We start from the raw sequence: 26,282 nt of genomic DNA, 5'->3' as shown, positions 1-26,282 counted from the left end.
AGGGAAATAACTGCCAGCCAAGAATCTTATATCTGGCAAGACTCTCTTTCAAAAATGAGGGAAAGAATAAGACATTCTCAAATGAATAAAAACTGAGGAAGTTCATCACTACTAGACCAGCTCTACAAGCAATGCTACAAGGAGTTCTTCAGACTGAAAGGAGAGAGCACTAAACAATGTTTCAAATCAGCATAAAGAAATAACCTGAGATAAGGGTAATCAATTAGGTAATTATAAATGCCAGTATTATCGTATTGTATTTTGGGTATATAACCAGACTTCTTACTTCTGATAAGTGCTGCGGTTTAAATGCACAAAATATAATGATAAATCTACAGTTTTGGCCCTGTAATATACAAAAATTTAAGTTGTAACAAGTGAAAAAAAATGGTGGGAAGACAGAGGATTTTAGGAAAAGAATATATGCATGCTATTGAAGTTAAGTTGGTATCAAACCAAATATGATGGTTATAAATTTAGGATGTTAAATTTTAACCCATTGGTAACCACAAGGAAAATATTTGAAAAATATAACCAGATAGAACGGAGAAGCCATTCAATACAGTAAAACCAAAAAAACAAATTAATATAAAAGTAAGCTCTAATGAAAGTGAGAGACAAAAAATATATAAGGCTTGGGTGGGCAATTGTGGCTTAGTGGCAGAGTTCTCACCTGCCATGCCAGAAACCTAGGTTCAATTCCCAGAGCCTACCCATGCAAAAAAAAAACATAAAAAAAAAAAAAAGATATAAGGCTTACAAAAGCTGGATAGCAAGATGGCAAAAGAAAGTACTGTACTATCAATAGTCACTTTAAATGTAAAAGATTAAACTTTCCAGTCAAAAGACAGAGATTGGCTGAATAGATAAAAAAGCACGATCCAACTATATGCTATCTGCAAGAGACCCACCTTAAATCAAACATACAAATAGGTCAACAGTAAAAGGATGGAAAAAATATATACCATACAAGTAGTAACCAAAACAAAGCCGGGGTGACTATACTAGTATCAGATAAAGTAGACTTTAAGTAATAAAACAGTAAGAAGGCCAAAGACAGTTATTATATACAGATAAAAGGGACAACTCTGCAAGAAGATATAACAATTATAAATACATATGCACGTAACAGTAGAGTCTCAAAATATATGAAGTAAATACTGAAAGATTTGAAGGGAGAAATTGACAGGTCTACATTGACACTAGAAGACTTTAACACACAACTCTCAATAATGCTTACAAACTCTAGTCACAAGAAATAATTTAAAAAGTGAGCAGAGCCTATGGGACCTGTGTGTCAGTATGAAGCATAACAGCATATGTGTTATGGGAGTCACAGAAGGAGAAAAGAAGGAAAAAAGGACAGAATATTTGAGGAGGTAATTACCAAAATTTTCCTAACAATTATGAAAGGCATGACATACCTGTCCAAGAAGTGCAATTTCTCCACACAGACCTATTCTAAGATACATACTAATCAAAGCGTCAAATGCCAAAGAGAAGAGAATTGAATTCTGAAAGCAGCAAGAGAAAAGATATTCATCATATACAAGGGGAGCCTTGCTGATTTCTCAACAGAAGCCCTGGCAGAAAGAAGGCAGAGATATGGCATATTTAAGGTACCGAAAAAGAAAAACTGCCAGCCCAAAATTCTTTATCTGGCAAAACTGTCCTTCAAAAATTAGGGAGAGTTTAAGACATTCTTGAACAAACAAAAATTGACTGAGTTCATCACCAAAAGACCTTTCCTATAAGAAATGCTAAAAGGAGTTCTTCAGATTGAAAGGAAAGGACAGGAAAAAATGGCATAAGGCAGTATGAAGAAATGAATATATTCAGTAAAGGTAATCATTAAGTAAATGCAAGCTCCAATAGAACTGTATCTTCAGTACACAGGTAAAGCTATTCTTTATTTCCTATAAGAGTTGGAATACAATTGAAGAATCTTATTTCCTTGTAACAGATATACAAAATACATGTGTATATACAAAATATGCAATGTGTGACAAAATAAAAAGGGGAAAAGAGGGACATGGGAGCAGAGAACGTGTATGCTATTGAAGTTAAATTGGTATCTTTTCAAGCTACTAGGTTATAGACATAGGTTGTTTAATACAAACCCCAGAGTAACTACAAAAAAAGTATTTGAAAATATACAGAAATGGGAATGAGAAAGGGACAGTAGTGGTTTGAAGCTGTATTTACCTTAGAAAAATATGTTCTTATGAACCCATTGTAAGTAGGACCTTTACTTTAGTTAAGAAGGTATGGCCCCAAAATGTCCATCAACAGAAGAGTGGCTAAACAAACTGTGGTATATACATACGATGGAATGTTATGCAGCTTTAAGACAGGATAAACTTATGAAGCATGTAATAACATGGATGGACCTAGAGAACATTATGCTGAGTGAGTCTAGCCAAAAACTAAAGGACAAATACTATATGGTCCCACTGATGTGAACGGACATTCGAGAATAAACTTGGAATATGTCATTGGTAACAGAGTCCAGCAGGAGTTAGAAACAGGGTAAGATAATGGGTAATTGGAGCGGAAGGGATACAGACTGTGCAACAGGACTAGATACAAAAACTCAAAAATAGACAGCACAATAATACCTAATTGTAAAGTAATCATGTTAAAACACTGAATGAAGCTGCATCTGAGCTATAGGTTTTTTTTTTTTTTACTATTATTATTACTTTTATTTCTTTTCTCTATATTAACATTCTATATCTTTTTCTGTTGTGTTGCTAGTTCTTCTAAACCGATGCAAATGTACTAAGAAATGATGATCATGCATCTATGTGATGATGTTAAGAATTACTGATTGCATATGTAGAATGGTATGATTTCTAAATGTTGGGTTAATTTCTTTTTTTTCCGTTAATTAAAAAAAAAAAAAAAAAAGGTATGACCCATCTCAGGCAGGATGGATCTTAATCCTATTACTGGAATCCTTTATAAGTGGAATGCTCAGAGAAGACCAGAAGCTGAAACCAATGGAACCTGAAAGAGAAGGGAAAGACCAGGATGTGCCTTACCATGTGACAAACTAATGACCAAGGATCACCAGCAGCCAGCCCCAAACATCAGTCTCCCAGGAGAAAACATTACCTTGATGATGCCTTAATTTGGACCCTCCTTTAGCCTCAAAACCATAAGCAAATAAATTCCCATTGCTTAGCCTGACTCATTTTGTGGCATTTGCTTGAGCAGCCCAGGAAACTAAACAGATTTTGGTACCAGGAGAGTAGGGTACAGCTATTGCAAATATCAAAAATGTAGAAAGGGCCTTGGAATTGGGTAACATTGGCCTGGAAGAATTGCTAGGTGCTAGATTTAAAAGGTCTAGATTGCTTTGACGAGATCACTGGTAGAAATTTGGATGCTAAAGGTACTTCTGAAGAGGTCTTAGAGGAAAATGATTAATGTGATATTAGAAACTAGAGCAAAGGTGATCCTTGTTTTAAAGTGGCAGATCACTTGGTAAAATTCAGTTCTGATAAGAGTAATGTTACATGGAAGCAAATTTAAGAGTGATTAACTTGGATATTTAGCAAAGAAGATTCCCAAGCTAAGTATAAAGAGTGCAGCCTGGTTTCTCCTTGCAGCTTAAAATAAAATATGAAAAGAAAGGGATACACTGACAACTGAACTTCTGGGTACAAAGAAACCAGAAATTGATGGTTTGGAAAACCCTGAGTTTCAAGAAAGCAGTTCTCCAGAGAATGCCCCATGTGAGGGTTTAACTGAATGTGGAACCAGTCAGCCATTTCATGGGAAGCTGAGATTGTAAATGCAATTATGTAGGAAAGATCTATGGAAGGCTCCATTATCTGATGATTTGAACACCAGTGAACTGCATACAAAACCAACACTTTTTATGCACAATTTATATGACTGGAACCACTGCTAGCCTGGACTAAAAGGGACAAAGGAAGAATTGCTTCGAGGGCAGAACTGTGGAAGCTAAGGCCTGGACCAAACATATGTCCTTGTGCCACAAAAGTGTCCCTCCCCACTGCCAATATGTGTGGAGAGAGTAAGTCTGTGTACTTGAAAGGGTGGGCCTTCTGCCCCATGGTACAGGAAAATAATGTAATACACCACATTAATAAAATGAAGGGACAAAAATGTGATCTTCTTAGCTGATACAGGAATGACATTTGACAAAAAAAAAAAAAAAACTTACCTTGATAAAAATACCTAAAAAGCTAGAAATAGAAGGAAACTTCCTCAATAGGATAAAGAACATATGTGAAAAAGTCACAGCTAATGTCATACTCAACTGTAAAGACTGAAAGCTTTCCCTCTAAGATTAGGAATAAACAAGGATGCTCACTGTCACCAATATCTTCAGTGTTGAACTGAAAGTTCTACCCAGAGCAATTAGGCAAGAAAAAGAAATAAAAGGCATCCAAATTGGAAATGAAGAAATAAAACTTTCCCTATTTGCAGATAGCACAATACTATATATACACAGTCCCAAAAAATCTACCACAAAGCTACTAGAACTAATAAACAAATTCAGCAAAGGGGCAGGATTCAAGATCAAGATGCAAAAATCAGTAGTACTGTTTCTATTATACTAATAATGAACACTCTAAAAAGGAAACAAAGAAAATAATTCCATTTATAACAGCAATTAAAAGAACCAATTGTCTAGGAAAAAATTTAACCAAAGATTAAAGGATGTGTATGTAGAAACTATAAAGCATTACTAAATGAAATCAAAGAAGACCTAAATAAATGGAAGGACAGCCCATGCTCATGTATTAGAAGACTAATATAGTCAAGATGTCAGTTCTACCCAAAGCTGTTTACAGATTCAAACCATCCCAATCAAAATTCAAACCACTGTTGTTGCAGAAATGGACAACCAATCATCAAATTTATTGGAAAGGGAAAGGTTCCTGAATAACCAAAACTATCCTTAAAAAGAATGAAATTGGAGGACTCACATTTCCCGATTTTAAAACTTAATACAAAGCTACAATGGTCAATGCAGCATGGTACTAGAATAAGGACAAGCAAACAGACCAATGGAATCAAATTGAGAGTTCAGAAATAGACTTTCATATCTATGGCCAACTGATTTCTGACTAGGGTACCAAGTATACTCAATTGGGACAGAACAGTCTCTTCACCAAATGGAAAAATTCTCTTCAACAATTGGTGATGGGAAAACTGGATCTCCATAGGTAAAAGAAGGAAGGGGGACTCCTATCTCATACTATGCACAAAAATTAACTAGAAGTGGATCAAAGACCTAAATATAAGAACCAGTTAAGCATCTTCAGGAAACCAGGCACTGGTTGCCTAGACTTTACACCAAAAGTAAAAGCAACAAAGAAAAAATAGATAAATGGGATCTCCTCAAAAATTAAAAGCTTTTGCATATTAAAGGCCTTCACCATAAAAGTAAAGATAGAACCCTTCAATGGGATAAAATATTTGGAAACTACATCTCTGATAAGGGTTTAATATCCAGAATTTATTAAGAAATTCTACAACTCAACAATAAAAGGACAAACAACCCAGGGAGGGCAATGGTGGCTCAGTTGCAGAGTTCTCACCTGCCATGGTGGAGACCTGGGTTCGTTTCCTGGTACCTGCCCATGTGAAAAAAGAAAGGAAAAGGCAAATAACCCAGTCAAAAAGTGTGCAAAAGTCTTATATAGAAATTTATCTAAAAAAGGTATACAAACAGCCTAAAAGCACATGGAAACATTCTTAACATCATTAGCCATTAGGGAAATGCAAGTCAAAATCACAATGAGGCACCATTTCACACCCACTGGAATGGCTTCTATTTTTTAAATGGAAAATAAGTTTTGGACAGGTTGTGAAGAAACAGGACCACTTCATTGTTGGTGGGAATGTAAAATGGTACAGCCACTGTCAAAAAAGAATGTGACAGTTCCTCAGAAAGCTAAGCATAGAATTACCATATGACTCAATAATCCCACTTCAAAGTATATACACCAAAAGCATTGAAAGCAAGGGCATGAATGGATATTTGCACACCAATATTTATAGTAGCATTATTCACAATAGCCAAAAGGTGGAACCTTTTAAATGGATACGTAAAATATGGTATACATACAATAGAATATTCAGGCATGTAAGAAGTTCTGATACATGCAACAACATGATGAAGCTTGAAGATATCAAGTTGAATGAAATTAAGGCAGACACAAAAGGGCCAATATTTTATGATGTCACTAATATGAAATAATTAGGATAAGCAAATTCATTGAGTATATGAGAGCCTTCGTAGCTTAGGTGCTGTATTAACAGTAGGTGACAAAACTAGCACTACTGCTGGGGCTGCTGCTTCTGTTATCAGCTTTCAGTGTCCTGACCCCCACCCAAAATTGTAGACTAAAACCTGCTGTGTCAATGCCTAGAAATAGCTTGCCACTGTTCCTCGGATGTTAATATAATAATCAAACCTTAATGTTTTGAGAGAACCAACTCTGTTATATCTTTCTAAAGCTGTACATACCACAGTAGAGTTAAAAACCAGAATATTATCCAGGAATGCCTTCCATTTGTGTGTCACTTTATATTTGAAGAAAGGCTTTCATGTGTCCTATCCCATTTAATCCTTACAATAGCCTTATAGAGTAAGTAGCATTATTCTTTTTTTACTTGATGAAAGGAAATGAAGCCAGAAGGATTAAGTTGTACAAGACTGCAGGAATATTAAGGGAGGAGGCAGGGGTTCAAATGCTTATCTTCTCACTCTGAAGCCATTGATCTCTCAAAGTGCAGAAATACTTGTCAATTTACTATTAACTTTACATTTAAAATATCAAAAGCAAAAAGCTATGCCTGTTGAACCAAGAAAAAGAAAACAAAAGATAGCATCCTTACCTTTACAGTGAACCAGGAATAATGCTTATACTAAATTTATACTCTGAGACCTATTAACATGTGTATAGCTTTTTATAACGTTCCTCATCCAAACCTTGTTCACATTTCAACTCTGGCTTGCTGTTTGTATTTTGGGAGGATAGCTTTAAAAAATATACTTTAATTGGGGGTGGGGAAAGCTTGCCTCTAAAACTCATTGTTCTAGGTTGTTCAAATTTTAATCTAAGTTCTTGAAACTTCCTGTCTGATCCCAATAAAAACAAGTAGCCGGGTTGTTCTCTCATTGTTATGCATTAACAGTTTTACTTTGGGTCTTAAATTTCATTTTTTATTGCTCTCACTGGAGTGGATGGCTAATGTAAATGGTAGAAACCTGGCAGTGCAGTACCGCTGACCTCAGTGACTTTATGAGTTCCCCCTAGAACAAACGGTTAGGTCAGTGCAACCTTCTAATTATTCTCAGAACAGGGCTAGCATTCATTTTCCTTTGAAGCCTGCCACAGATAAATCAACTCGGAGCCCCCACTCTCCTGCTTCAGCATACTAACCTAGTAACTTGGTCTCTGGGAAGATGTGGTACTCTGTGAAAGAGGGCTGGCAATGACCTCCCCCTCCCCATAAACAATCATGCTTGATTTATTAACCAATAGCATAAATCTACACTGCCTGAAGCAATATGCAATCGGTTTCTTGCATGTTTTCCCATGAAGGAACTTGAGGACTTTGCATTCCTTGGGCCCTTCCCTCTGTGTGGTACCTGTGAAAGCCTTCACTAAAAGGTTAAATATTGAGCGTTCAAAGAGATGGCCCCTCTATTTCCTCTTTCAGGCTGTGCCAGCTACGGCGAGGTGAAAACAGTGGGCAGTCTAGCTTATCGTGTCATTTACTACGCAGCTGCTGAAGTCAGTCGCCCACATATTATATGTGAATCTGTACCGAAGCCCACATCTCACCTTAAAATGCTTTACAAGCATGGGACTTTCCTTTCTGGTGTGTTGTCGTAAAACTCATTAGTTAGGGTTCCCTGAGCTAAGAACAATGGAGAAACAGTGCTTTTACAGAAAAACACTCGCATCTATTTGGGCAACATCAGGGTCTTTTCCCTTGGCATATCTGGTTTATTGCCTGCATTCCCATAGCTAAAATCTATTAAGCACCTACTTTGTGCCAGAGACTGTGTTAAGCAGTTCATGTGCATTCTGTCATTTAACCCACAGCACGGAGCCCTGTGGTAGATAACGAACTTATTCTTTTCACAATTAGTAAGAGCCTGAAATGTAAAGAGGTTAAGTGGGTACATAGCAAGTAAGTGGCTTATCTCATTCAACCCTTATTTTCTGGGTTAAATTGTACCAACCTAGCTCAAATAGATCATTATCTCACTCTTTACAATCCCAAATCCCAAATACAATTCCAAATTCTAAAAACTAGGCTTGCCAGTCCTTTCCAGTACCTTACTTTAACATCTTTCAACAGAGAAGAACATCAGCTTTTGCAGATCTGTCATTGTTTCCCCCTCAACTCTCTCTTCTGCATAATTTAGACAAGTGATAATACTAAACAAACTCTTGTTAATTATTCCTTCAAAGATTCTTATTATAATGCATCAGTTGCTTTGCTCTGAACTTAAGCTTTATTCCATTTCCTTACATCCTATTAAAGGGTGAAAGCTACAAAACAGACATTCATTAGTTGCAATTATGAAAATAAAGCAGAAAAAGTTTCCACATCAAACAAAACAAAGTAGATCCGAATTATGAATGAGGCAGACTTTATTTTTAATGCTGCATAAAAGATAAGGAAAGAATATTATGAGGACAAGTTTGCGTTTAGAGAGATGCTTGGTTATTTTGAAAGTGCTAAAGATATTTTATTCAGGCGTCTATATGATTTCAACAAAATATTTTGCAGTCCATTTAATATTGAATACTGAGGCAACAGCTCTACTTTGAACATCTACTTCGTTCTCAGCAGTTAAAAAAAAAATACTGAATATGTATAAGAAATGAACGCTGCCCTGAAGAGCTTGCAATTTAGTGGATGAGAGAAAACATGAATGTAGCAAAGTATTTCATTGCCCCCAAGTGATATATATATATATTCAGTTTTCTTCTTACCCTTCCTTCCTGTTCTTTAGCAAGATCTGACAATTTGTTCTCTAAAATACATCTTGAATCTATCTCTTGAGAGAAGTTTGATTCTGAATTTCAGAAATAGCCTAATTTTATATTTTAAAGACTAGAATCTTTATTGCCAGATTATTGTGTTTAGTCCTTAAGTGTGGGTTAAAATGCTAGAAGATGCTTCCCCATTCCCACCTTCAGATGTATCTTTATGTTCCTCTTACACCACAGAGTCGTCAGAAGTCGGACCTTCCCTCGTGATTCACACCACCGTTCCATTTGGAGTTGCACACTTGGAACACAGACTTGAGGATGTACAGGAATTAATCTTCCAGCAGTTGAACAGCATTTTGCCAAGTTTGCCTCAGCCAGTTGATACCAAATGCCAGAAATGGAGATACTCACAGGTAATCAAAGAATCCAAGGGTATGAGAACAATTTTTTTTTTTTTTTAAGAAAACAGCAGGATTGGCTTTACTTTTTCATCCTTTACCACTGTCTAGTAAAAGAAATTAATGTGATCTTTGGAGCAAACGTGTTTGCCTAACATGTAAGTGTTAACTTCTACATGTTTTATTGCCCCTTTATTTCTCAACAACATCTCAACAACAGGTACATACCATTTTCCCCCAAATTATTTTCAAATTCTAGCATTTGGAGACTTATATACCCTGAAAATCTAGGGCTTCCTTTGACAGGCAAAGCAGATTATATATCAAAATGCAGCTGTTTCTCTTGGGTTTTCTAAATCAGTATTGTGGTTATTTAGAAACCACTATAACCTTCCGAATTTTTGCAATATGTCAAAGTAACCTTGCAAGTGTATTTTGCTGCCACAATAGTCAGTTTTATTAAGTTCCTACTTTGGTTTTGACTGCTGTGAGTATGAGTTCTTTGGAAGAGAAAGATGAGTACCTGTATTAAGCAGCTAGCTGAGATGTTTTTTCAGAGTTAGATAAACCTCCTGATCACTCTACCAGTTCAAACTTTAATCTCTTTATACTAAGTGAATTGACTTTTCTGAAAATCTCTGCATATTCCAAAGGATGATTGTAAGTATTCATAGAAAAATTCTTTTGATCTGTCAACCCAGTTATGAAGTTATTTGGGGACAATGAAACAATAGGAAGTAGGTGAAAAGAAGCAATGAATTAATTACCCAGTTTTTCCTAAGACTTCTGAGCCCATTGGTCAACTAACTTATCAGCACTATTTTGGCTATCTAAACTGTGAAGCCTTTAGAAAGTGGCGTTGTAAGAAATCACTGCAGATTTTGTGTATTTTAAAGGGCTTTCCAAAGTCAGAGGAAGTGGTAAATTATTTCCTAAAATATTGCAGTAGGTCTCTGTGTTTACCCATATCTTCTCAAGTTAAATTATACTGTGAAACTCTGGGGAAAATATTTACTAAACATGTCATCGTCACTTTAGTAGACTTTACTTTTCCCTTTTAAAAGCATTGAAAAATCCCCAAAGCTAATGTCTTTAAATGATATTAATTCAATTTTAGACAAGAAAATAATCTTTTTTATATAATTTGAATTTATATATTTTAGGCAGCAAGTTACTTTGCAATTTATAAATATTTCTGCAAAAGAAAAAGTAGTTTGTGAGCTTCCCTTTTATGCCTTTCTCAAATAATTGTTAATAAACTGAAACAAAGGTTAAAATCTACTTATTTCTTAAAATGCAATGTGCTAATAAAAATAGATTTGTCCTCACCACAAAATGCCCTATTCAAAGTTGTGCAGTATCACAAAATTTAATGAAAATCTTTGAACATAGTGTACATCCAAACTCTAGCAATAATTTTTATTACATTTTGGATGTTCTTTCTTGAAATTATCCAGCTAGCATTTACAGCTCTGTAGGCATGAAGTCTACATTGGCTGCAAAACCTAAAAGGGAAAATAAGTTATCATTCAAACTTAGAAATTTCCACTTTTCACCATATACTTCTCAACGTACCTTGAACATCTTGTAGAACCTAGTAGCATTGTCATTTATGACAGAGATCTTACTACATTATGTTTGACCTTTTTTTTCCCAAATAAATCATACCACTCTAGCAAAAGGAATAATGAACGGTCCAGAGATTTAATAGTATTCAGTTTCTAGTTACCATTCCCCCCAAAAATATTTCTCCAATTCTTTTAAAAGGTCCATCTCTACCCTTTGAAAACTGACATAAATGCCTGCACCCCTCTTCCCTTGTAACCTAGTACATGTGCTCTACCATCCATGAATTCATTTCTGTTGGTCTGTGAATATGGTTAAAATAGTCCTTAAAGTGAAGGGAAGGATGACATGGGACCAGGAGAGGAAGACCAACTGATTTTTAGGTTTCCTTCATTTCTGAGTAGAAGTTCCCCTTGCAGGAGAAATGCCATCCATACTTTCTTCTAGCCACAATCCCACCCTATGTTTCCTGTCGGTGTTTTTTCCTTCCCAGTCCTGCTCCACTCAAACCTTCTTCTACTCTCCTGCACACCAACTCTGCCCCTTTCCTTTTCTTCTCTCTCTTTCTCTGGAAAAATGAAAGATCAAACCCATTCAGACTCTCCCTTTATGAAAGCCTAGATAGACCACAGCTTCTTGGCCCCTGTGTGCTGCAAATTTCCCACCCTGGACCCCTCATTTTTACCTACTCATTTACTTTTTTTTCCTCCCTATTTCTCTTCTTTTGTGATCCTTGGCACCCAGGGACTGTGATGGGTGAGGTAAAAGCCGAGAACAGAAGGGGATAGCAAAGCTGAGCACCTACAGTATGCCAGGACTGGGCTGCAATGCCTCCCTCAAGCTACAGCAAATGTCTGACTTGCTCTTGAATTTAACTACAATTTTCCCCATCCTTCTTTGATTTCTGAAAGCCCAGTGGCCCTTATCTCCACTTGATTTAGCATTACTTGATTTTTTTTCAGCATCACCAAATGTATTTTCAAGTGCCAAGGAGATGGCAAGAGGAACTTGGCTGAGGCAGTGAATGACCACTTGGGCGTCTTTGGCTACAATAGATTCATTTGCAGCAGCCCGTGAAGTTTCAGCAGGAGAATTAAAAGTTAATTCTCTTCCCTAGTTGCATTTCTCATTGGCCTTCTGCCCTGACATTGTACCTTCTTTCTCCCCAATTGTAGGTCATTAATTTTTATTTTTATTTTTTGAGAAGGCAGATCATAACGTCTCTAAGAATCTGATAAAAGCTCAGAACATGAATTTTCATATCATTAAAAAATGTACCTGTGCACCAACACAAAAGTCACATATAACTACGAGGATTCATAAACACCTTGAACCCCTTCCATGAATCCAGCATTGGGAGCACCTGCCGTAAAGGTTACACTGACAAAAGCTGAACATATCAAGCGTCCCCCATAGCCCACTCTTGGCATAGTGCTGCAGTGAAAGAAACAAAGTCCAGTGACCAAAGGGAATTTAAAGGAATTCTAATCTTTGTTGATACCTTGTAAGGAATATCCAAAAAATCATCATCTTCAGCAGAACTTTTTGAAATCTCTCTCCTCATTCCTAGTACTTCTGGAAGCTCCCTCAAATCCTCTTTAATTTTTAATTCCCCACAAAAACTTTTCCCTGACATCAACAATGTGGATTCCTCTTTTTTCATGTTCTCTCTTTACCCTTCACTTCAGAGGCTTCACTTTTGACCATTTTTTTTTCTTCCCCAACTTAGAGAAGTAACTGTATGCACTTCTCAATGCTAATGTCTCATTTTGGATTCCTCAGGTCTTCCCCAACTGATTACCTCAGTTGGCAAAGTCCTACCCAGGAGTTAGAAGGAATAAGAGAGGAGAAAAGAAGAAATGTGAAACAGCTTTAAGGCCAGAATTTTCCTAAGAGGTGTGGGTTTGAAGGGCGAGGGGTGTATTCAGAGAAGAGATTGAAAGTCCCCATATATTTATATTATTCCCCAGTGAGGTTAATTTTTGGTGGGTAATTGTGCCTATTCACCCTTGAAAGGTCAGGTGGTGAATTGATAATTTAACTTTCTTTCTCTTTCTAATGTATCTTTTTGTTTTTGTCTTCCTTATTATATATATTAAACATATCAAAAAATATTATGTTTAATATTATATATTGAACATAAATCCAAAGGATCATTGTCCCCTTCAATGTGGTCAGTCGCAGTGACAAGCTGTACCCTTATTCTGATAAGATTGGGCAGCCCCCTCAGAGCCTGACATATCTCCTTTTGCATATTTCATTCAAATCTTGGTAAAACGGAGTTGACGATGTTTTTGAAACAACCAGAATCACCGAGATTTAAATCTTTTAAATAAGATAGATAATTGATCTTGAAAAATTTTTAAATGTCCGTTAGATGTAACTAAAGAAATAGAAATTTTCCATTTATTTATGTTTTAATGTGGCTGGTAAACTGATTCCAAAAACGGTTTTAAAGCTGGCACCCCTAAATGACACTGGCCAGTGCAGCATCACAAATATAAACATCTGACCTTCTCATCAAAGGATGAGTACTTTGAAAGACAACAGTCAATTGTGCTTATTGGTTAAAGTATATTAAATATATTTAATTTTTGTTTTATGGTTTGTTTCCCAAAAAAATCATGATTTTTATACTTTGGTCATTCTGCCACCTCTCCTATGACTTTTCTCCCATATTTGTGCCTTATAATTCCTGTTTCTTTTTTTTTTTTTTTTTTTTTTTTTTAATAAAATGGTATCACGATGATCATGAGCTTTGGAGTCAGACAGATTCCATTCAAACCCAGGCTCTGCATGTACCTTTCGGCAGGGCTGGTCAGCAACCCTAAGCCTTGGGGTACTCGTCTGTGGATGGTAACACTTGAAACGACCTCTTAGGGTTGAGGTTAAGGATGAAATGAGAGAATACAGACAGCACTTATACAAACAGTAGTACCAGGTAAGTTCTCGATAAATATTACTAAATAGTGGTAAAAAGTAGAAGAGGGAGAGTAGAGGAGGTGGGAGTAGGTGCATGATGGTCGTTTCTTTGTTGGTATCTTAGCTCTTGTGTCCCTTGCTCCCTTTTCTTGAGTAACTCTCCTAACACCCCCATGCTGTCCCAGGTTTTTGTTTTCCCTACTCACTCTCTTTTATTCTCAGAGTCAGTCTCTATTTTCTTCTCTCTGTTTCAAGTATACAAATATTGCAGGCTGGTAAAACCTGGACAAGGATGTTTCAAAAGGGCTGGTTCAATGCCAGTGACTATGACCCTCAGGTATACCCATAAGGGATTGTTAAAGAGAATCAGAACAAAGCGAGGTAAAGTGGCGGATCACTCTAATCACAAGGAACTCTTGTCTGTGGGGTTTTTTAAGCTTACACATTTTGCAGCTTTTTACTAACGTACATATTTTCCACTGTTTGGTCATTTAACACATTTATGCCATGAGTCAACATTTCCTGGAATGAAATACTGGCCACGAGAGTTCTCTTGTCTAGTTGACACTGACCTTTGGACAGCCAAAACAGGCTCTTTGGGATAGGTGTACTGTGGCATGACCCAATCTCTCAATGGCAAGAAACCTAACAGGTGTTAGTCTTAAACATTTCATTGAGTGATCTTCAACCTGCTTGTCACTGGCATGTAACTAGATGCTTCAGTTTATTATGAGGCGGCTATATATGTGTGAGATCAGCAGCTAAGAAACTCTGATCATTGAATTAAAGATGTATTGTCAGTGTGATTGAAGTGTAGATGGGTGGATAATTCCCTATTTCACAAAATTCCATATCATATGAACTTTTAAATGTTTTAACACATGAATTTAATGAAGTCGTTTTTTTTCCTTAGGTGCCTTTGAGACATACCCTGCTGTACAGTGTCAGTATCATACTTTTTCATAAGAAATAATTATTTCGAACAACACTTCTTTTTAGAAAACTTTAAAAAAGAGCTTGCATCATCTAGTCCTTGACAAATGCTGTATATATTCATTAATACCCAAATTAATACTTAAAATTAGATGATCGATGTTATATGGTGTAGACACCCCAAGAAAATTCCAGCACTGTTCCAGAAAGCAGAAATCTACTTGGTCTACTTAGAGTCGACACCAGAATTAGCTCTAAAACTAACAAACATGAAAAGTTCAGTTGACAAGAGTGTTTATACCCATATTACGAATTAATAGTAAATACTTATCTCTTCATTCAACAAATATTTATAGTTGAGCTCCTACTATGTGCCAGACATTGTACCATGTTCTAAGGATTCAAAGACAGCATCCTTCCTTCAAGGAGCTTCCCACACAATAAGCAAAGCAGACCAACAAATAGATAATCAACATAATGTGGAATATACTGTAAGAGAAGTATGTACAATGTACTGTGTAAACACAGAGCAGATCTGAACAGAGAGTGGTCAGAAATAGCTTCCTAAAAAAGATGTCACTTGAGCTAAACCTTACTACAAGTTGAGGGAATAAGACAAGCAAAGGAATGATGCTGGAATTTCAACAACGCATGCACTTTTGCAGAGGCAGGAGAGTGCTTGGTGTAGTTGAGAACTGGCAGTAGTTCAACAGGCTACAGGAGAATATGAAACAGTGAGGCTGGAGAGATAAACTGGATCCAGCACTTCAAGGACCTTGTTTGTCATGCTAAGAAGTCTGGATGTTATCTTCTAATTCAGCTCAGCCTAGTAATGATGCTGTCAATTACTTCTGTCTGGGACATTGCTATCATCACAATCAGAAATGTCTGAAGTAGAGGTTCTACTGGTTCTATTTCAGATTCCCTTTTTCTCTTTATACGATTTTGGCCATCATTTCCTATAAACCATTTTGGTCTACACCAGATTGATCAAAGTCAGCATCATTTTTAAGCAGCCCTCATAAATATTTTAAGCATCATTATTAAGAGGCCCTCATATATATTTTCTCACCCCCTCCCTCCCTCCATCTCTCTCCCTCCCTCCATCTCTCTCTCTCCCTCCCTCCCTCCATCTCTCTCTCTCTCCCTCCCTCCCTCCATCTCTCTCTCTCTCCCTCCCTCCCTCCATCTCTCTCTCTCTCCCTCCCTCCTTCCATCTCTCTCTCTCTCCCTCCCTCCTTCCATCTCTCTCTCTCTCCCTCCCTCCTTCCATCTCTCTCTCTCTCCCTCCCTCCTTCCATCTCTCTCTCTCTCCCTCCCTCCTTCCATCTCTCTCTCTCTCCCTCCCTCCTTCCATCTCTCTCTCTCCCTCCCTCCCTCCCTCCATCTCTCTCTCCCTCCCTCCCTCCATCTCTCTCTCTCCCTCCCTCCCTCCATCTCTCTCTCCCTCCCTCCCTCCCTCCATCTCTCTCTCCCTCCCTCCCTCCATCTCTCTCTCCCTCCCTCCCTCCATCTCTCTCTCTCTCCCTCCCTCCCTCCCTCCATCTCTCTCTCCCTCCCTCCCTCCCTCCATCTCTCTCTCCCTCCCTCCCTCCCTCCATCTCTCTCTCCCTCCCTCCCTCCCTCCATCTCTCTCTCTCTCCCTCCCTCCCTCCATCTCTCTCTCTCTCCCTCCCTCCCTCTCTCTCTCTCCCTCCCTCCCTCTCTCTCTCCCTCCCTCCCTCTCTCTCTCCCTCCCTCCCTCTCTCTCCCTCCCTCCCTCCATCTCTCTCTCTCTCCCTCCCTCCATCTCTCTCTCTCTCCCTCCCTCCATCTCTCTCTCTCTCCCTCCCTCCATCTCTCTCTCTCCCTCCCTCCCTCCATCTCTCTCTCTCTCCCTCCCTCCCTCCATCTCTCTCTCTCTCCCTCCCTCCCTCCATCTCTCTCTCTCTCCCTCCCTCCCTCCATCTCTCTCTCTCTCCCTCCCTCCATCTCTCTCTCTCTCCCTCCCTCCCTCCATCTCTCTCTCTCTCCCTCCCTCCCTCCATCTCTCTCTCTCTCCCTCCCTCCCTCCATCTCTCTCTCTCTCCCTCCCTCCATCTCTCTCTCCCTCCCTCCCTCCATCTCTCTCCCTCTCCCTCCTTCCATCTCTCTCTCTCTCCCTCCCTCCCTCCATCTTTCTCCCTCCCTCTCTCTCTCCCTCCCTCCCTCCATCTCTCTCTCTCTCTCCCTCCCTCCCTCCATCTCTCTCTCTCCCTCCCTCCCTCCCTCCATCTCTCTCTCTCCCTCCCTCCATCTCTCTCTCTCTCTCTCTCTCCCTCCCTCTCTCTCTCCCTCCCTCCCTCCATCTCTCTCTCTCTCCCCCTCCCTCCATCTCTCTCTCTCTCCCTCCCTCCCTCCATCTCTCTCTCTCTCCCTCCCTCCCTCCCTCCATCTCTCTCTCTCTCCCTCCCTCCATCTCTATCTCTTTCCCTCCCTCCTTCCCTCTATCTCTCTCTCACTCCCTCCTTCTATTTCTCTCTCTCTCTCAATCTCTGCCTCCTTCTCAAAAATGCCTTTTATTAATCCCCACTCCATGTATCTCACTGAACTCTATATGTAACTCACTTCATCATCCTCCAGCCTCCTTATAGAGTTTATATTCCTTCCACATTTCTTAAGTTAGAAATTTGAAGATTAAAGATCTCAGGTTCCTTGTGTGAGTTTCTGCCGCTAGGAAGTGGCAAAACTGGGATTCAAATACAGACATTTAAAGCTGGCAGCTTTAAACACATCACTACACTGTTGTTCTGGTTCTGCTTCTCCCTTTCCAGTTACAAAACAACCTCATGCCATCTTCCCTTTTGCTGCTGTCAGCTAGAAGTAATAATAGTATTTATACACTGATTTTAGAAAACACTCATAGTTATTTTCACTTGGTCCGCATAACAATTCTGACAGATCAGGAAGTAAATATTATCATCTTTGCTACAAATGAGGCAACTGATGTTTTATTGAAAATTCTGCCTAGAATGATGTCGCTAGTAAGCAGCAAAATAGAAATTGGAACTCGTTGCTTCAGATTCAAAAATTCATGTTTCTTACCACATATACAAGTTAACTAGAAATGGATCATAGACTTTAACATAAAACCTAAAATTATAAAACTTCTAGAAGAAAAAATAGAAAATCTTTATAATATTGGGTTTGGTAAAAATTTATGTAAGCTCTTATAGCAGCCACATATATTCAGGAGTTGTAACTCTGAGTTCTAAATTCTGAAATACTGTGCTATTTGTTTATAACCTGGTCATTCCCAGAAACTTCAGGTACTTATGTGACACATGAGACTCAGAATTAGAGCTCTGAAGCTATGAAAGTCAGCGGTACCCCATACAGGAACTGTTTAAAAAGTTGAAAAAGGGATCCGATTTCAAGTAGAGATGTGTATGAGGCTGATCTGGATAGGACTGATTTCAATCAGAATACAAGGTAAAGGATAATATCATCCATAATTTAAAACTTCAACTTCTGTATGAGACCAAAGGGAGAGATGTTTATTTGGTGCAAAATTTATATTTTGGGTTGTGCATTTCCTAATTTAACTTGTATGATCAGTTCAATTTAGTTGAAGACCATAAGTACATGGAATCTGGAATAGGGCGCAAGACTTTGTTGGTTTGTCCAGGTTAGTGTGATGCCCCAATATATCCCAGAGTAATTTGGGTAGTGAATATAGAATTATTTGCAAGGTCCCCTTGGGGCACTGAGGAGAAAGGAAGAAATATTCAGTTTTCCCATTTGGAGAATGCCTGATATTCTCACAAGCAGTGGAGGCAACCAAATCAATAGGCCTAGCCCTCAGTCTGGGGTTTGCCCCTCTGAAACTTATTCCTGCAAAGGAGAAGCTAAGTCTATTTAAAATTAGGCCAAAGAGTCATCCCCAGAGAACCTCTTTTGTTGCTCAGATGTGGCGTCTCTCTCTAAACTAATGCAGCAAGTGAACTCACTGCCCTTCCTCCTTCCCCCAACATGTCCCTGGCCTGGCAGCATGGGACAGAAATCTCAGGATGAGCTGGGACCTGGCATGAAGGGTTTGAGAAAGCCTTCTGGACCAAAAGGGGGAAGATATAAATAGTGGTTGAGAGATTTCAAACAAAGTCGAGAGACCCTCCTGGAGGTTATTCTTATGCATTATATAGATCTCCCTTTTTAGTTTATGCTGTTGGAGTGGCTAGAGGGAAATACCTGAAACTGTCAAGCTATGTTTCAGTAGCCTTGTTCTTGAAGATGATTGTATAGTGATACAGCTTTTACAATGTAACTGTGTGATTGTGAAAACATTGTGTCTGATGTTCCTTTTATCTAGACAGATGAGTAAAAAATATGGATAAAAATGGACAAATAATGGGGGGACAAAGGTTAAAATAAGTTGGGTAAATGGAAATACTAGTGGTCAATGAGAGGGTAGGGTAAAGGGTACGAGATGTATGAGCTTTTTCTTTTTTTTTATTTCTTTTTCTGGAGTGATGCAAATGTTCTAAAAAATGAACAGGGTGATGAATGCACAAGTATGTGACGATATTGTGAGCCATTAATTGTACACCATGTATGGAATATTTGTGTTAAAATTTATCAATAAAAATATATTTTTTAAAAGTTTCTTACATAGAACAAAACAACATGAAACAGAAGAAGTTGATAAGGTGTACTTCATCAAAATTGATAGCAGCATCCTTGAAAACATTGTTAAGAAAATGAAAAGACAAGCCAGAAACTGGGAGAAAATGGTTACAAAATAAATATTTGAGGAAAGATTGGTATCCAGAATACATAAAGAATACTGGCAACTCAATAATAAGAAAACAAACAACCAGTTATTTCAAAATGGGCAAAGGATTTGAGAGGACACTTCACTAAAGAAGAGATATGATGACAAATAAGCATACAAAAAGATGTCAAATATAATTGGTCATTAGGGAGATGCAAATTAAAACTACAATGACCATGGCACAACTACTAGAATGACTCATATCAAAACCCTGATGATCCAAATTCTGATAAGGATGTAGAGCAACTAGAATTGAAACATATATCTGGTGGGAATGCAAAATGGCACAGCCACTTCAGAAAAACTGAATAAAACTGACTTAAAAAAAAACACCAGTGTCCTCCATTACTGTCTCTGAGGAGCACAAGAGTTAACCCTTCTGTTTTCACAGTATTGAAAAAGAAGGGGGGCTGATTCTAGATGTGAAAGTCAAAAGTACTGCAGTTTTCTTTGCCACAATCTCACAGCCCAGACACAAAGCTGTTAGGTCCATTCAACATGAATGAGAACCTGAAAGAAATGTCAATGTCCATGTTTCTGGGCCTTCAAGAAGAAGAATGGAGAGGAAATGAGACAAAGGGTGAAGAATGGTCAAATCAGTGGGAAATTAAGCAGCTATCAACATAAATTGGTGAGAAGTGATGCTTAAGCTTAGTTGAATTGGAATTATAATTTTAGGTTTATCTGTAGACTCGACACCAAACATTTTTTACTATGTTCTATGTTCCCAAGTAATTTAATTCTTTGAGAGACTGTGATGGAACATTTATGTTTAGTGGAAATAAAAGGCTCCTAAATATGTTCAATCACCTTAATGACAAGAACTTGTTTCTGTACCCTAGCAACACACACAATGCTTAGCATCTACTGGGAACTCAACAAATATTTGAAAGACTAATGAACAAATATAGTAAAATTCGCTGAAGAACAGAACAATTTTCTATTAAATTAGAAACTCTAAAGGGAAATGTAATAGGAATGATGTCTTGTCTGCTGTGACTACAATACTACTAGATAATTCTTTATTGTGTGCTTATTCTGAACATGTCCTCATCAAAATGGACTCCTGCAGCATCTTCATGACTGTAAGGTATAGATCTAAACAGATTCAACTGAATGTACAATTTCAGGAAAGTATGTACTTTGCAGTTCAGGCCCACTAAAGTTGCAGCATGGATCATATAATTGATTTGTGGTACATTCTGCCTGTATCTATCCAATGGTTTATTAAAATAAAATGGACAAATACCATTAAAGTGAAAAGCTCCACTGAGAATTGACCAAACCACATCACTTTCTTCACACCTAGGATATTCTGACCACTAATACTTTTACTGCAGCCTTCTATAGTAACACATACAAACGGGTCAATGAAGTCGCCGTTAAATATAATAAAACAGTGCCATGCTAGGGACCCAGGTTCAATTCCCAGTGTCTACTCATGCAAAAAAAAATAAGTAAATAAATATAATAAAACAGTGGGAAGGCAAGTAGAAGAACAGAGGCAAAATGATGAGACAAATGATATACAAGAACCAATTTAAAATGTACCATCGCTGCAAGAAAGCACCCTGTGTTGATGAAGCTGTCTAAGAATATTAAGTACAATAACATAAAATAATATGGGACTGAGAGCCTCAAAAGAGGTACAATATTATTTAAGGAAATATCTAAAAATAGCCTAAATAGTAGAATCAGCACTCTAATACATCATTACTATCCCAGTTCTGAACTTCACTTAAATAATATGCAATGTTTGGTAAACAGAAAATCTCTATCATCACTTTTTTCTCTAATATATCAAATATTCCAAATGTATATGATTTCTAGCTGCTCCACAAAAACCCAAGCAGAGATTGTTTTAAGAAAGAATTTTTTAAAGTTATAGACACAATCTGTCAAAGTCGCCCGAAGAAAGTGGTTTCTTTACTCTGTGCCATCTAAAGCTTTCAAAAATATATTTACCATGTCCCAGAAAAAAAAAACTATTTAAAGATTTATTCAGACTTTAAGTCTGTGACATTTCCCTGCTGCTTAGCCATAAGCTATATCATAGTGGCCTTCCTCGTTTGAAATTAAAGCAAATGTGCACATCTCATTATACAGACACATATACATTCACACACACTGGTCTAGTTTCATTTTATACACTTTTCAAGGTATTTTTGCGATGGTATTTGATGAGATGAGGGTGAATTTGCTGGGTAGGCAATCATCCTCTCACTTCCCATTTGTAATTCAAGCTGATTCAGATATTCCTGGTGTTTTTTTCTGGCATACATAAAAAGTGAGCCAGAGCCAGAGCAATCAGCTTTCTCAGGGTGGACACATAAGTTTCAAAGCAAGGATGGTGGGTAAAGTTGTTGGGAATAGTTGTCCCAGGCAGGGCAACCATTCAAAAACTAAGTTAGAATGGAAGTAAAATAGGACAAAATGCCACATGGTAAATGACATGTTTATTTAGCAAGAAAAAGTAAAATTTAGAGATTGAGAAACCAAAGAAAGTTCTTTCCATAGAGAAAACAAATCTACATTTAGAGACCATTTGAATATTGAGAATTTAAAACATTCAAAAAGTATGGCCCATGTACATACACTCTTTGAGAAGGCATTTATTCAATACCAGTGATGTACAATGGAGGAAGAGATGTCAGAAATATCAAGATCAGAAAAACACAGGCCCCATAGCTTGCTGTTTCTGAAGACTCAAAAGACTCTCAAACATCAACTCTCTTTTATCAAATTGCATTTTGGTGAAAGTTAAGTGTAAAGGAATCAGCAACATTTTATTGCATTTTTATCAGTACCCAGAAGGATTAAAAAAAAAAAAAGATAGGAGAAAGGGGCAGAAACATTACATTTTGAATTTGGCTAATAAAAATATTTCATATATATATATATATATTTTAACATCAACTTCCATTCTCCCCATTTTTCTTTTCTGTAACACTGAAATTTACTTAGTGGTTGATGGTATTTTGTACTGTTGACACAAAGCTTTAGTCCCATCCTTTTTAGAGTGCCTGGACAACTTCTCCATCTTTAAATATATATACAGACATTTCTATTGACATCTGCTTAAGTTCTGGTCTCTCCTTTATTTATTTACATTTCTCCCTGTTTTTGTCAACAGGCCTATACAGAAGGTCTAGTCAATGCCTTGAGAAGAGGGAAAGAATGGAGACACAGATACAGAAAACCAGGAGGGGGTGCATTTACCCTCCAGGGCACTTGCAATTTGAAGTTAGCTATTTATTCTACAATGATTAGTCTTTCCCCCTACATCCCAAACAAGGTTTTCTCCAAAACTTTTATGATTACTACCCAAATATTTAGCCATTAGGTGAACAAATGAAGACTCTAGTTCTATCTAGATTTAAACGGTTGTACAAAAGAGAAGTTGTGCAAGTTTCTAGGGAGTAAGTTTTTCACAAGATTTCATTCATTTTTTAAACATGCGTCTCCCTCGCCAAGTCCAGACTAAGGCTGTCCAGCATTCTCTGAGATCACTGATGGTTTTCCCAAGCCAACTTAAGCATTTCCCGTGCCTTTTAAATAAAACATTCCTCAGGCTGGCAGAGATACACATCAAGCCTCACGAAGTGGTTCCTGGGAGCAGTGAGTTCCCACTACATGTTTGAGAACTGATATAATTTTGCCATCCTTTTTGTGTGTGATTAAGAATTTAAAAAACAAAAGCACAACTGTTAAGAATTTCATGAAAAGGATAACCAGAAAACATGATTTATCAATATTATAACACATTTAACTCTCCGAAAAAGCTCATTATCCTCTTTTTTTTTTCCTCATTTTGCCATGGATTGGTTCTTGGAAACCACTGCCTCTGAGCTATGCATGGGGCCATAGAAGAATAAGTTAACCAAATATTCAAGTTCTGCTGTTTATGTACTGTGGCATGGGTTCAGGTTTACACTGGCAGGAGAGTAGAAGAGGCAAGGAAGTAAGAAAATGTATGAATCAGCTCTACACCATCTTGGCCTCACAGTTATTCATTATCGCTGGTGTGGTCGTACATCACACGCACACAATGGGCAGGGGAGACGCCAAGGCAAGGAGTTTATTACTCTGTGTTTGCCCCAATCAAATTAACGTACAACTAGGAGACAATAAGATTTACTAGGAATCTTGGGAGAATTTAAGGAAAAAGTCACCCACTGATGCTTGAATTAATAAAGATCAATTTAAAAGCACAGATCAAAAAAGGAACAAAGTTGTGAGGCATGCAACGATGGAATGAACATGTGGGACATCTGATGAGACAAAATAAGCTAGAAACAAAAGAACCACAATGGTATGGTCACCTTTAGAAAATGCTTATAAGAAAACAGGGGCCTAGATTGTAAACTTCTAGAGCAGACATATTAAGTCTGGAGTGGTGATTGATATTTCTGGATTTTGAGAGGCTGTTTTATACATATAACCTGATATTTAGAGATAAGAATGAAGCTGAACAGGTTAGGGTTAAAGTAATTCAGAACACAGGGAGTAAGGAAGACAGTGTCTGTATTTTAGAACCACACATACTCTTTGAGACCAATGAAAAAGAAGCTTATTTGATCTGGAACTAAAATTTTCTGTAGTGCATAATCTAATTCAACCTATCTATATAGCTCATTTGAACAACTGAACACAGGGAGCACAGAATAAGAAAGAGATTCTTTAATCCTGTATACATTATTGTGATGCCTGGAAACATCCTAGAGTGTATTAAGCAGATAATCAAAAAGTATTGGCAAAGTCCCTTGAGGGAGGGGAGAAAAAATATGGCACTATTAAACCTCACCATCAGGGAATCCCCTGAGACTTTACAGACACCCAAATCAATAGGCCATGCCCTCAATCATGAGGCTTACTCTTGTGAAGTTTTTGTAGGTAGCGGAGAAGCTTAGACTACCTGTCGGCATGCCTAAGAGTTACTCCTGGAGGACCTCTGTTGTTGCTCAGATGTGGCCTCAGTCTCTCTAAGCCCAACTCTGCAAGTGAAATCTTTGCCCCCCCCCCCCCCAACGTGGGACATGACATCCAGGGGTGAAAGTCTCCTTGGCGACATGGGAGATGACTCCCAGGATGAATCCAGCCCTGGCACCATGGGATTAACAATTACATCCTGACCAAAAGGGGGAAAAGATGTGTAATTAATAAAGTATCAGTGGCAGAGAGAGTTCAAATAGAGTTGAGAGGTTACTCTGGAGGTTGCTCTTACACAAGCTTGCTACCTATCATAACCTGCCAACCCCCAACCAGGACCATTCCAGCCAATCCAAAAGAACACCTAGGGCAATTTATAAGATTCCACGAGGGTTCCAGGCATTAGAGTAACTTTCCAGAAACTTCTAGATGGGTCCCTGGTTCAGATAAGTCCTGAAACCTAGCCCAGCCTCTCCAGAGCATCAGATAGCTCCATCTCCCTAACCCATATTAGTGACAGACCCTTCCAATATGAATAATTTAGAATGGCCATAACCCAAACACCCCTAAAGAAAGGGATGGAAAGATCAAAGGTGATCGTGGAGTTATACAGAGAAGATAGGATTTAACAAATGAATATGAATGCTGAATCATTAAATTGATATTCCTTTTTAGTCTCCAGTATTTTAGAGCAGCTAGAAGTAAAAACCTAAAATTGTGAAATTGTGACCCATATCAAAGTCTGAAATATGTTCTACAACTAATTGTGGTGCTGTGCTTTGAAATTATTTTGTATATGTTATTTTTCACAAAAAAGGAAAAAAGTTAATTGTGATGACAAAATATTTAAGCCCTCTAGCCTCCTATATTCTGGAGCAGCTAGAAGGAAAAATCTGAGAGGATCGTATGGTAGCCCATGACAAACTCTGGAATCTGTCCTGTAACCACTTGTTGAAGAGTGCTTTGAAAACTATTGCTTTTTTATTTCTTTGCTTTGTACATTATACTACACACAATAAAAAAGTTTAAAAAAATGCAGTAGATCAAAAGCACAGATGATGTCTCAGCCATCTCCATTGGCTGCTTAGACTAGGACATATCCAAGGCTAATTAAAGTGGCCCAGAGGAATATAAGGTAACTTTAAAAAGCAATAAAATTATCTACAGCCTTTTACTTTACAACATGTTTGTTCATTTAATATGAATTATTTCATATGTAATTGAGAAATAGGAGATCGTATCACAGGGGGATCATATTTGTTTCATACTTAGTTTATGTTTTGAAATGATCACGGTAAGTTATCTATGAGATGAAGCCATGGCAAATATTAGGATCTTAAGAAAGTGAAAATCTACAAAAGTGTTTTCTTTTAGTGCAAATAGTAGCTGTTCTTCTAGCTTTAGGAACTGTTAGGTTTTCCACCATGTTGCGCTCTTCAGCAAAGGTACAAGTGCAGATGAAGAAACTGCAAAGACATTTACCCCTTTGCTAAAATGATGGACTCACAAAGAAGGCTATATCCTGAATAATATTTTCATTTAAATCATAATTGGTCTCTTTGTCCCCCAGCATCTGTATCTCAGAGGAAGCTGAAGCCCCAAATTTTAGGCTGCAAAGGATTAACCAACTGTAATGCTTGGCGCAGATGCTGCGAGAATGTTAACCGTGCCATTTTACCATGATGTTATTGTTTCCATTAGTGCTTGCTTCAAAGTGCCATAGGTTTCAAGGCATCTGCCCCAACT

The 26,282-nt window shown here is 37.8% G+C and overlaps 1 protein-coding gene and 1 long non-coding RNA gene across 6 annotated transcripts in view; one reads left to right on the top strand and one right to left on the bottom strand.

Annotated features, from left to right (window-relative positions):
• The window catches only part of LOC143653943 (uncharacterized), a 53,518-nt gene that overhangs the window by 13,574 nt on the left and 13,662 nt on the right, over nt 1-26,282 (bottom strand). The window contains exon 2 of the long non-coding RNA XR_013161616.1: nt 5,580-5,615. This is a non-coding gene — a long non-coding RNA (uncharacterized LOC143653943). The remainder of the gene's footprint in view (nt 1-5,579; nt 5,616-26,282) is intronic.
• The window catches only part of RNLS (renalase, FAD dependent amine oxidase), a 416,087-nt gene that overhangs the window by 380,901 nt on the left and 8,904 nt on the right, over nt 1-26,282 (top strand). For all 5 annotated transcript variants that reach the window (XM_077125343.1, XM_077125344.1, XM_077125341.1 and 2 more), the window contains one exon: nt 9,237-9,412. In XM_077125343.1, the coding sequence (XP_076981458.1) occupies nt 9,237-9,412 (176 nt within the window). The remainder of the gene's footprint in view (nt 1-9,236; nt 9,413-26,282) is intronic.

Source organism: Tamandua tetradactyla, chromosome 13 (genome assembly GCF_023851605.1).
Source record: "Tamandua tetradactyla isolate mTamTet1 chromosome 13, mTamTet1.pri, whole genome shotgun sequence".
Classification (NCBI taxonomy): domain Eukaryota; kingdom Metazoa; phylum Chordata; class Mammalia; order Pilosa; family Myrmecophagidae; genus Tamandua; species Tamandua tetradactyla.
This window is presented reverse-complemented; position numbering and strand designations above follow the sequence as displayed.